Source organism: Taurulus bubalis (assembly GCF_910589615.1).
Source record: "Taurulus bubalis genome assembly, chromosome: 20".
Lineage (NCBI taxonomy): Eukaryota > Metazoa > Chordata > Actinopteri > Perciformes > Cottidae > Taurulus > Taurulus bubalis.
Window position 1 is genome coordinate 8654096 of NC_136608.1, and position 12729 is coordinate 8666824.

Below are 12729 nucleotides of genomic sequence, written 5' to 3' on the forward strand. Positions count from 1 at the left end.
TGATGCCTCCCAGCCCTAATGCCTCCGCTCGCTGTGTTTGAACATGCGTGCATTATGCATCCATACACTGCACGATTGGAGCTGTCAGAATTAGACAGATGCCGTCTTGTCTTTCTGTATGGCAAGTCACATGAATAAAAGGAACCTCTACGCTAGATCAAAGTGTACACTCACTATAAATGACACATACATTCAGGCTTGGCGAAAGTTCACAGAGCCTGTATTGAAATAGATATATCTTTCTAATGAGACCTACTTCTAACGGTTTTGTGTGTGGTACCTTGTGCTTTATTGATGCTTCATAGATCAGCAATAAGAACCAAATTCGGGCCTGTTTGTAACATCTCCCTTTTTTATTTTTTACTTTTAGTTTAATTCACACTGGATGCATCTGCATTTAGAGTCACAGTGGTAATAGCATGTGTTGATGGATTAGCAACAAAGGTCCCCCCTTGACCAGTTAAAAATGATGATAAAGTACATTTCTCATGCTGCACTAATCTACCTCTTCAGGTTCGTGTGGCGTTTATCAATTTCAGATTGTTCATCCCATTTGATCAATGCATACAGTTCATAATGAAGCCTGCTGCACTGTACGCCCTCCAAATGATGCACCTACCTGGAATATGTTCGTTTGTTGTTCCCCTGTCGCCTTTTTTCTTGTGATGATACCATTTATAGGTCCAACTCTGTTTTCAAAGCAATAACCGAAAGATGGAACCCTGAAGCAGTAAAGTGCCCTAATTGCTATATTGGCTATGACAGCCTTGTTCTTTTCTTTCATGGCTAAGACACTCCGGCGGCCTGTTCTCTCTTCCCCCACTATGCACTCAGCTTTCCTCTTCAATATTTTGGTCTGTGACAAATAGAGAAAAATAGTCCTTGGTTAAAATAAAACCCTAAATATATTTATATTTATCTTTCTCACACACACACACACACACACACACACACACACACACACACACACACACACACACACACACACACACACACACATTTAATTACTCTGTGATGTGCCCATTTCCTCCTCATCTTCCACTCTAACCACTCTGACCCCACTCTAAACGCTGGAGGTCACATTTTTTATCTTAAATAGTTTCTCCTCTTGTCCCGATGGCACAAAAGGAATAAAATCAGAGTTATTTATTATCATATAAAACATGTAGTTTCAGGAAAATGAAACCTTCTGAGGACGGACGATATTGAATTTTTCAACGTGGCGCTCAATCCAAGCCATTGTCTCCCTCCCCTCTGGGGACCTGGACTGTTACATGTTGCATTTAAGCACACAGGTCAAAAAAGGTAATTGATAAGCTCTCATACAGATAGATATAGTGATGAATGGAGGATACGTCTGGTGCAATCAATCAAACTACCTCTGGAGCCATACATGGACAGTTGTATCCCCCACCTAATGGGAATAAGCGTGAACTCATTCTACATAGTCAAAGCAATGCAGTGTCACAGACAGCACGTATACGGCTGCGTTATTGCTCCATCACTTACAATTTATGAGTGCCTCAGAGCTGAAGCAGAAATGGTAGAGCACCCACACCGGCCTGCTCATAGATTATTGGAAAGTCCATTGATCTGCCCAAGGAGGCGATAGAATTGTAGCATCAATCTTCTTCGCGTCACATCTTTATGGAATAAACTAACAAAGATGCCATATGTTGGTAAAAAGAGAAGATTCTGATAAGATGGTTGTATTAAATGATGCAACAGGGCACCTAAGTGTTGAAACTATACATCAAGTGGAAATGGTAGCAATCCTTTGAAAAGCTCAGCTGCAAAAGTAGCGTTTCCCTTATATTATTCCTTTGTCATAAATATTGTATTATTTAAAAAGTACTGAAACAATGTCCTTCATCCCTAAGCACTAGTACCAAAATATCCTAAAAATGCTACCCTCTGGTGGTTAAACAAGACACACTGTTGTACAGTTCCACAAAAATTATATTTAATGTAAAACACACACACACAACATATAAAGTAAACATGTCACAAAGGATATCCTCACAATACATCGTAAGCACTGATAATAACCCTTAGTGTTCAAAATACATTCAACAGTGCAAAACCCATAAGTAATAAAAAGAAATGCTTTGGCATAAGGAGAGAAATTGTAGCTTATTCACATTTTCAATAGTAATTTTTCTGCATTATGTTCGCTGGCTGTACTCTGTATTGTAAACTAACCTAACAATTTATTTTAACAAATCCGCAAATCTAAATTGACAACATATGGTTAAAACAAAGAACAAAAAGAAAAGAGTTCATAGTAATGAATTATTAAAAAACTGCCAGTGCCAGAAACATGCTTGTTCAAAGTAACATAAGGAAATGTATTAACTTAGAAGAAAACAACATTTGTGTCGAGTCACATGACCTGACATCCCTGTACACTGACATAAACATGACCTTTGACTCACGGTAATCTGTGTAACAGATAAAATAACAGAGTCGGACGAACCCGTACTCAGGAGAACCGTATGCTCAACCCCTGCTACTGTAGAAAACCACATACGAGGAACTATTCAAAAAAATCGTTAACAAAATCACAAACTCCGAAATTATTATCACCATTCCGTGCATGTTCTCTGAAACGACTTCTCTTCCATATTGTTGGTTCTGAAATGGTTTCTGAAGGTAAAAAAAGTGGGCCAGTGCATACATCTCTAAAAATGGGCTCTGCAGAAAGCCTTTGTCCAGTTCTGATGGGATTCTTTTGTCTCTTTTAATAATAAAAAAAATAAGAGCGTTTCACAAGATTCAATAAATTCTCCAATATGGAAAGTCAGGAGCTGCTCTTCCAAACTTTTACAGCTCTTTTGCACCACGAGGATTGTTCACCTTTAGCCGGTAACCAAAGGCACTGAAAGGAGACAATTATTGGAAGAAGAGACTGGATGCTGGCTGGTTTTTAAAAATAAAAAATCCCCAGTTGTCAGTAAAATATAAAATGTCATGAAAGTCTGTAATAGAAACACATGGTATATAAAAAAATCCATGTGTCTGTAGTGAATAGTTGTCTCGACTACGTTCACATAACGTAACATTGAGAGCAGATTTCAGACCTTTACATCACGCTCTTATCCAGAGCAACTTAAAAGAGGGACGCACTAATTAGTCTCAGTTTGAGACAATCCCAACTGTTTTATGGAGCAGCTGTTCACCTAAACAATACAAAAGCTCCACTCATTAGTTGTGCACAAAGTAATGAATGCCTATTTGGACAACTTCAATTCTTTGTTATTGAACAGCTTGCTAAGTAAAAACATGTTTGCAGTGCTGTAGTGGTTGTGTTTTTGTTACCAGTCACACTGTCACACTGTTCAAATCAGGGATCATTCAGCTCACGGGATTAGAAACAAACCGTAAAGTTTCTTGCTGGGTTTAGTTTTTCCGGCCCGTCACAAACAAGTCTTTCGGACAAAGCTCAAGGCACACGCTCCCCTTTTGGCCTCCGTCCCGTCATTGAGATTCTGTTTCGTCACCGTCCACGTGGAGCCTTGCTGTTGATGTTCGCCAGGCTGTGAGCCAGTCTCTTGGTGAGAAGCGCGTGGGATTTACCACAGTAAGTGTGCGTCGTCGTCAGCAGCTCTTCCTCGAGTGGATCCAACAACGACGTCACTGGGTCCGCGCCAAAAGAGAACTGGAACGACACAATGATTCATTGCTTAGGTTTGGTGTGATGTATTGTTCTTAAATTTGCTCTGAATGATCTAAAGATGAATACCAAAGCGATGACTACTCTCCTGTTTCTACAGAGAGCTGAAACCCGGGGGTGGTGGTGGTCTAAAAGTTGGAAGCTTGTAAACTTAAAATGAGCAGCTAAAATCCCAAACTACTATCATAACTCCCCTGAGGACAGCTCTCAGTCTCCTACTGTTCCAGTAGAATTGATCAGATTCCCTCAAAGTGGTGCTTTGGACAGCATTTGGTTCCGAGAGTATCTTTCCCTGGATAAATTAAAAAACAAATCCGCAAGGCATGCTGAACTCAGAGGGGACTGCACATCCAATCTGATCGGTCAGCCGGGCGAAACATAAAGCAGCCCACGTTGTTGGAGTCAGTTTTATGCTATAGGCTTAGCGTTCAGTGATAACTGGGGATTTCAGAAGAAATTTCATGTCTTCCCAATAATGAAGGAGCCTTTACAATGCTCCGAGGAAATCAAAGGGGAATTACCATTTTTTATGCCAGCTCATTTGCTTTCGGTTGGGTCCCTGATATTGGGTCACAAAGAGAATGGCGTTTTTATGAGCACATTCTTTCACACACACACACACACACACACACACACCTGCACAGTCATAAAGTTGCATTTACAGTTGGTGTATTGATTCTGTGTGGCTGATGGGGCACTGTTGGTGTGCAGACTCCAACTCTAAACGCACCATCGGCTGTAAAAAATTTAACTGCTGCTTCTTGGGCTCATCTTTTTGCAGAGGAGGGAGGGAGGGCAGGAAGGAGGAGATGCTTTATGACGGACAGAGCGCTGTGGTCTGTTTGAGACAGACGGGAGGACAGACTGGGAGGAGCACCGCTGTTTGTATTCCCATTTCTTTGTGTGAGGATTCAGGGCATGGCCACTGGTTTATGCACATTTGTGTCCAGTCTATTAAGAAAATAAGCTTTTCACAGTAGAATTAATGACTTGTTGTGATAACAATAGATGACAGGACTTTTTAAATTAAATTAACAACAATTTTAATTACCAATTAATTATTAAAGTTATTCATTAAGTAAAATGCTGCTCCCAGCCTGTCAAATGTGTGGAAATGCTGCTTTGAACTGCAGGTCGGACCAAACAAGCAATTTAAAGATATCACATGGGATGTGAGACGTTTTGATGTCAAGATTTTGTGATTACTTTGTAGAATTAAAAGATTAACAACAACAAAATCATTAGTTGCATCATTAGTTCTTTAGTAGCCCAACGTAAATGCCATGTTTATCAGCCTTGCTTGATATAAATATATAAATAAATGGTCAGAGTCTGATCTCACCCCACGCAGAGAACAATGTTATGTCAAGTGATGAATCCGACCCGTACATAATATTGTTTAACAAACAGAGATTTTTGACTGAACAACAAATACTTGTATAGAGGTATTTGTGAAGCATGACTTTTCCAAAACTTTGTGGGTTTAGTTATTCTTCCAAAACTCATTCTATAAATGGCTATTGACTTCCAAGATTTTCCCGACTGTATGAACTCTGTACGGTGCAGGTTTGAGTCCTCTGTCTTGTGCCAGTTTTCTGAACCCTCACACGTCTCCTGGGCTGTTATTGTAGACTCTCCGGTTTGTCATTCACTCCATAACACTACTCAGATTGCCTGCGGTTCTGCTGCAGATGAACAAGCAAGAAATGGATGAAATTGTCTGCCCAGTGAGATGAAACACACAGAAGATCAATCCCGACTCCTGGCCAACCAGACTTAATTACAGATCTATGAAAGTATCAATACCTACATAGGCTATTGGAAAAGAAAACGTGTGTTAGTGCAGGCTATGGGCCCTAGGGTTGAGGCTCGCTTATAGCCGCAGAGGTACATGTGTGTCTACTGCTGTAATTGATCCTGTCCTATAAAGCTGCAGTTTGAACCGCAGGTCACGGATAAGGTTTATATCAGCCATCGCTTTGATCTATGTTCAATGCTTTGTTAATAGGAAAGCAATGAGACTCCCAACGTTGATGGCTTCATTAAGTAAATGTCACTGGTGTCGTCAATATCATTACACTGTTGGTAGACAACCCATAAACATCCTCATGGGGGAAATTAGCTTTCACTCCAACCTTCTGGAAAAGGTGGACGTTTGTTTTCCAATGCAGACAATCTGATGTCACGAACACTTACGGTCTTTAGGGTCAGCGCCAATCCAAAATCTCATCTAGGAGGGTGAAGGAACAGGGCAGTGGTGGAGAGCAGGTGTGTCACTGTGGTCATAAAAGGGCTCCTCCCATCAGATGTTGCACTAAATTACACCAGCAACACTTTGAAAAGGCTCAGCCGCCTCTTTCTTCTTTTCCTTTTAACTTTAATATACCCAAGAGACTTATAACAGGGTGCCAGTTTTCATGACACTATATTTCCCAAAATGCCTTTTGCCAAGCGTTCAGCAATCAGTATGTGTGGAAATAAAAAAATTGTAATGCGTTAAATGTGATGTGCGAATGTATAAAACCGGTGATCATAAGAAGAAAATAAGTGTTTCCAGTCAAAAAGGAGTGAGGTGCGTCACCCTTTAATGATGGACTGTAGTATGAGGCTGCATTTGCTGCTCCTCTGCTACCATCAATATCTGCCTGTATAATGTTTTTGTGACCTCAGGGGCTTCTGTTAATATTTATGTTTATTGATATGTTTCTGTAATTAAATGTAATAGTAGACTGCACTCCCATCTTGTTATCTACTTTTGGTCTTCAATAATTATTAGTGAAATAAATAGATCTTTGTGTTTGATAAAGTTGTCTAAAGTGAACAACATTAAGATATTAAAAGATAACCAGAAAAGCAGTTCATGTTATGCACCGAGGGGCAATTCTTTCCGGTCTCAATAGTACATAAATCCTATCATGTCGAATCCATGTCCTGGCTGAACATGTGACATAACGAGATGCAACGTAAGAAAAGGCCCATAACTGAATTCACAAAGCCTAAAGATGGACAAGTGTATTCAAGCATCTCACATACTCCAACACAAAGCTGCTGCTCACCCTTCGTATGGCCTCGTAAACAGCCCTGAATGCAGGTTGTTTGTGGTCGTGGTAAACCCCTCTGTTTCCATGCAGTATGTTAATGCCATCATCTTCCGCTGACGCACAATTACTGCCATAGATACAATGGTCTGGACGATAATTCCACTGGCACGGAAACTCCAGCAAGCACTCTGTGAATGGAAGTGTACAAACACAGAAACAACACAGTCAACAAATCAGGACTGCAAAGTGACATCCTTTAGACTTTGACGAGTACAATAAGCTAATGTCTAGCAGTTAATAACAATTAATCCCTCCTCAGTTTGTCTGTGGAGGCTGAAAAGCATCATTTTTAAAAGTGTACAGTCTTGTACATGGACATATACACAGGGTTCATACACATTTTGACCAATGGATTTCCATGACTTTTCCATGACTTTAAACCAAATTTCCATGACCAAACATTTTGTGAAATCTCGGTGTAAACATGAAAAAGTGAGAAAATGTAGTATTTAAACTAACAATGAGGATTCCAAAGCATACAGTAAACCTTAAATGACACAAATGAATGAGAGACAATAGTTTGATTAAAAGAATAAACATTTATATAGATGCCTGTATGTGTGGCTGCTTATATTTTGAGCGTCTTTCTTTTAAAAGCATATTAATCATTTCAAACTCGGCATAAATGAACATCATGAGCATATGAATATAACACATTTCCATGACTTTCCAAAACATTTGGGATTTTATTTTTTTCAAGGACTTTTCCAGGCCTGGAAATAACCAATTTAATATTCCATGAATTTTCCAGGTTTTCCATGACCGTAAGAACATGCTATGCGTGTTGCACTTGTGCGGGCAGCCTTACCAGGGTTGTGGTGGAAAATGATATTGAGAAGGTCTTGGTCTCCCCAGGTTATGTTGAGTTTGTATTTCTGGAGAAGAGGCATCAGCAGCTCCCCCCAACGCAGCCCCACAGACGTCATGTCATTCTGTCGACACACACATGTATACACAAAAAAGATGCCTTGATTGTGTCACAATAATGTATGGGTGGGGAGCTTCACAATGTCAACTCTGTGCACAGACCTTGGTGCACACCAACTGCAGCAGAAGGAGGACATCTTGTGGCCAATAAAGGTTGTACACTAATGCAGTAAACAGAGCTGAAGAAACACCTCCTGTCTTCCGAATTCAGCCCTACCTGAAAGTACATGCTCCTCATCCGTGTCATGTTCATGAGCATGACCCCTGAGTTGATGCCCGTCCTGCCGTAGAAGGGGTGGCGGGCGAAGCGGTTGTACCAGGCAATGCGGGGCTCCTCGTGCTCAGGGGCCATGGCAGCCAGCTGGGAGGAATTAAACTGGGACAGGAACGCCCACAGGCGGTCTACAGGCTGCAGGAAGAGGATGTCGGAGTCAACGTACACAACCGAGTCGACGTCCTTCAGGATCAGCTGCATGGATTGAAAAAGACACACAGAGATAGATGTCACTGAGAATATCAATAATGTGGGTGTTCTGCAGTGGCCTGACAAAGGAGATTTTCTTCAGGGGAACAGAATACTGTACTGTGTACTGCAATGATTTTGGAACATTAGGTTTTGCTGCAGTGCTCCTGAATATACAAAACAGTTAATTTATTGTACATTTTATTCTTCATATATTCTTTAGATGTTACGGTATAAACTAAATATGTGACCTGTCAAATTTGGCAAATATATTTGATATTGTACACCTGCCACTCTCCATTCTAGTGGAGGATTCAGATATATCTTCCAATTCAGAGCTTTTTAAGGCTCCAAGTTTCCCAGACCTTGATTTTATAACTTGGGTTTTGCGTTGTCTTAAAAATGTCATAATGATGTCAAATATGCATTTTCCCTGTGGTTCTCATGCTTAAGAGTCCTCTCTCTATATGAAACTCACAGGTAAGAAGAGCCTCTGAGAAGCGCAGGGTTTGAAGAGTTTCTTCCACTCTGCTGCGTTCTCACTGGGGAAGCTGATGGAGTAGACTGTGAAGTTGAACCTGGAGCGAATAAAACTAGGCCACGACTCCAACTGGAACACAGATAACAAATTATATTACTCGTAGGAATATATTACACAGGATATGATCAACACAAACTCGGTCACTTACAATCAACAGCAAGCAACTTGCAGTTTTCAGACACAAATTTTCCACAAATATTTACTACTCACGGCTTCCATGAAGCTGGCGTGGAGCTGATCTTCGGCAAAGATGTGCAGTTGGAGATGCTTAATGCTGAAAAGCACAGCAGACTTGATCATGGTGAGAGTCTCTTCCAGCCTCTCCCCACAGGCCACCACGGCCAGATGCATGGGGGGTTCAGGTCTGCTCTGAGCGCTGCTGCCACCACCTGCCTCCGTCTGACCCCGCTGACGCATGATGTACCTGAGCAGGAGGAAGGAGAGTCGGAGGGATGATGATGAATCTCAGAGTCCTGGGTATCATTACATGGTGTAGACAAAAGACTTCATCAGGTTGGTGCAGATGTCAGCCATGTTTTCTTGTTAATGTTTGTTTCTAATCTTGACGAGAAAACATTTTCTTTTTTTCCTTTCTGAAATAACTTTACTCAGATTATAGTTTTTGTAAATCAGCAATAGCTCTTTGTGCTGGTACAAACTATAGCTGGGGCCCATTTTAAAGCAACAATAACAATCACTCTCTGGTTCCAGCTGCTCAAATGTGTTTTACTTTGTCTGATGTCAAAGTAAACTCAATGTTTACGTTTTGGACTTCAGGTCGGGCAAAACAAGCAATCTGAAGAGATCATTATCTTTCAATCCATTTTCTGACGTTTCACAGACCAAACAATAGATGGAGAATATGTTTGTTAAGTAGTAGAACTCAATGATTTTCTCTCAGGCCTAAAGCCATGATTGATGGCAGTGGCCTCAGTAAGGGACTGGAAAGCAGAAAGCAACTGTTTTCAACTTTATAAGCTACTTCACCCATTTATCACACACACATAAACATAAACACTCAGGTGTGAGAACAAGCAAGTATTATTTAAATCTGCTTTTAACCTGTGATACTAGTTTTTTATTTTTCACTATTGGCATCTTTCTTCTTTTATTGCTGCCTTTGTTGTGTGTCTTTACCATGTAAAGTGCCTTGAGTACCTTTTAAAGCGCTATACAAATCAAATGTATTATTAGTAAAGCTAAACTTTCAGTAATCACTTCATATGCTGGAATATGGATTTTCCACATGCCTTCAATAGATTTTCTTTGTCATATTTAATATTATTATTAGACAAACTGCTAGGCTAGTTTGGTATGTGGGAGTCATGCCTGTGTAGACTATTTGTATGACAACTGTAATGTATCACGTGAGGTCCCACACCTGTCCAAGTCTCGCGTTACCACCATAGAAGATGAAGCTAACGGCAGTGGACTTTGTTTGCATTCAGTCAGTCAGTCCGCGTTACATTCCTATACATCACGAGTGGTACAGAGTAACTTGATATACTTATATAACATATATACTCGTGCTTATCGGAATAAATAGTTGTTTTGTAGCCCGTTAAAGCAGCAGAAACATAAATGCTCAGTCCTACCTATTGTACCAGTGTGGGCTTTTGGGCCCAGTTCTGTCCACGGTACCTCGCCTGCCTCCGGGGACTCTCGGTGGGATGAAAACCCTCTTCGGTCCGTTTCCACCGACCGACACGTCCGAGTTATACAGTTTACTGTAAACATACAAGCCCGAAAACACGCCGAACACCGTGCACAACATTAGTGCACGAATGTAACGCCGCATTTTGGAGTTTGAAAACACAACTCGTAGCTACAGTCATGGCATAGAAACTAACCTTATAGTATGAACTGCGAAGCTAGTCGCAGTAGTAACGCACTTCCGGTCAACGGATACAACAATAAAACTGTTATCGGGCGTGTCAATTGCACCCTCTAGCGGTTATGTTAAAGACCTGCAGTTCTTATACAGTTTTAGCTTTAATTACTTTGTTTTGGTCTGATGGAATGCGTTAATATCTTGTCTAATAAAACAGATTGGGAAGATTGTAAATGTCACACACAAATGTCTTTGTGTGTCACTATGATGATAATACTAGTATGTCCCAATGTATGCTGTGTGACAATGTAGGTGTGGTAAACAATGTAGCAAAACACAATGTTCCTCAGCTGTCAGAATCAGATTGGATTGTCATTATTTTTGACTACATGGTTGATTATGCTGTTGTGCTCATTGTATTTTTGGTTATGTATTTACATTTTGTCTCTATTCTATACATCTCACCCACCAGAAGCCTTGAAATATTTCACAGGTCCTTTCTAGAAGGTTTCCTTTCTAAAAAAAAAAAGACCATATTTAAGCCTTGTAAGAGTGGATATTTCTGGTTTGGTAAATACGATTATTTGGTTATATTTACGACATTTAAGACACATTTATGCAGTTATGAACTGTAAAATGTTGTCTGTAACATGGTAATGCTTGAAAGCAAAGCTCAGATACTGTTAGTGTGCTGTAACACTTGTGAGGAAAGGAGGAAATATTTGCTATATATTTTGCTCATCTCTTACACATTTAAAATGCATGGAAATATACCCTCATACAAATGATATGCTAGTGACCTACACCGTATATTTTCATAGATGTATTATCTTAATTACTTCCGAGGTTCTGTACCTCTCTCTAACGATTTTAAGGACTACATTTAGGCTTTTCTTTTGAAGGACACAACACTTTTCCGGGTTTGTCTAATTCCCCGAATTTCACTTGACGCTCTCTTCGTTGCAACAGAAGCAGGAGGTCGGGACCTTAAATGGGGGAAGGGTGGGAGCGACACAGAGTTGAATCCCTCCCCCCTTCCCCTCCTCAGGCTGCAGCAACTTTCAATGGATTTCACCTCTGAAAAGACCCATTCATGGCTTTAAGTGACTAGTCGTCTTTATTGATGTGGCTCCACTAGACAACAGACCTGCACGTCAACTGCATTTTCATTCAGTCTGAGGAAATAAGGTTAGCGACTGATAAGTAGTGGTTGATTCATTCGAGTGTAAACCACACCTGATGCTCATGACCTTATGCTTACTACTGTCAAACTGTATAATTAAGTCATGGAGGTTTTTGACTTAACTACTGCATGGACAAACACCATTCTCAGTCACACTGTGGGCCTGATCGGTAAAATGTGAACCCAAATATATACTGTGTTGAGGAGAAGTAACAGTTATCAAGTCGTTCACCAGATGGAGCTGAAACAACAAGTGCTCTGCTTAGAGGAAGGGCAAGATTAGCAAACCTGTGACAACAAACGTAAGCATGCACCTGTATGAAAGTGACAATAAGTGAAATGATACTTATGTTTGCATTTTCTTATTCAGACATGTAATAAACAAGTTTACACATTTAAAATCAACTGAGCAAAAGAAACAAAAAACAAAAATAGTAACAAGTGACAACCAACATATTTTTAAGTCTTTCCATTTTTGCCACAACCAAATAACAAACGTCTGTCCGAACAGTTCTCACTAGCCCACGCGGCTAGTCCCAGCTAGCGCGGTGGGCCAGTGAGACCTCTGATACATTGAACGATGCTAACAAACTAAGAGACATAGCCTGTCCCACAATATACCGAGACCATAATATTATCATGCCATGACAGTTCTCAGGATCTGTGCTAAAATGTAAAAGTAAAATTCTCGACAATAACACTGCTATGATGGATAATACAACCACATCAAAACATTGTAGTACAATATTTTAGAAATATCCATTTGTATCTTGTGTAGTATTCTACAGGTTTCATAAGTTAGTGTGTAGTTAGGTGGATCCATCGTTGTTCTGCTGAGGGTTTAGTATATTCTAAAGCTCCTCCACTTTGCTACGTCAAAGTGGAGGAATTTAAACAGTTTCTGAAGTCCATCACACGGCAGACAATCAGCTTTTGCATGTCCAGAAGTCAAAGCTCCTTTAATGTTTTAAAAGCACCGTGCTGTGTCCAAACTGGGTCCACAGAGGGAG

At 40.4% G+C, this 12729-nt stretch overlaps 1 protein-coding gene across 1 annotated transcript; it reads right to left on the bottom strand.

Moving 5' to 3' along the window:
• Positions 1 to 3496: 3496 nt before the first annotated feature.
• LOC306752105 (glucoside xylosyltransferase 1-like) lies at positions 3497 to 10503 on the bottom strand (the record flags this gene model as incomplete). Its single annotated transcript, XM_079235806.1, has 7 exons — positions 3497 to 3658; positions 6730 to 6902; positions 7583 to 7706; positions 7919 to 8170; positions 8643 to 8774; positions 8916 to 9129; positions 10301 to 10503. 7 exons carry the CDS (start codon positions 10501 to 10503, stop codon positions 3497 to 3499), a joined length of 1260 nt encoding a protein of 419 aa, XP_079091932.1.
• Between the last annotated feature and the right edge of the window lie 2226 nt (positions 10504 to 12729).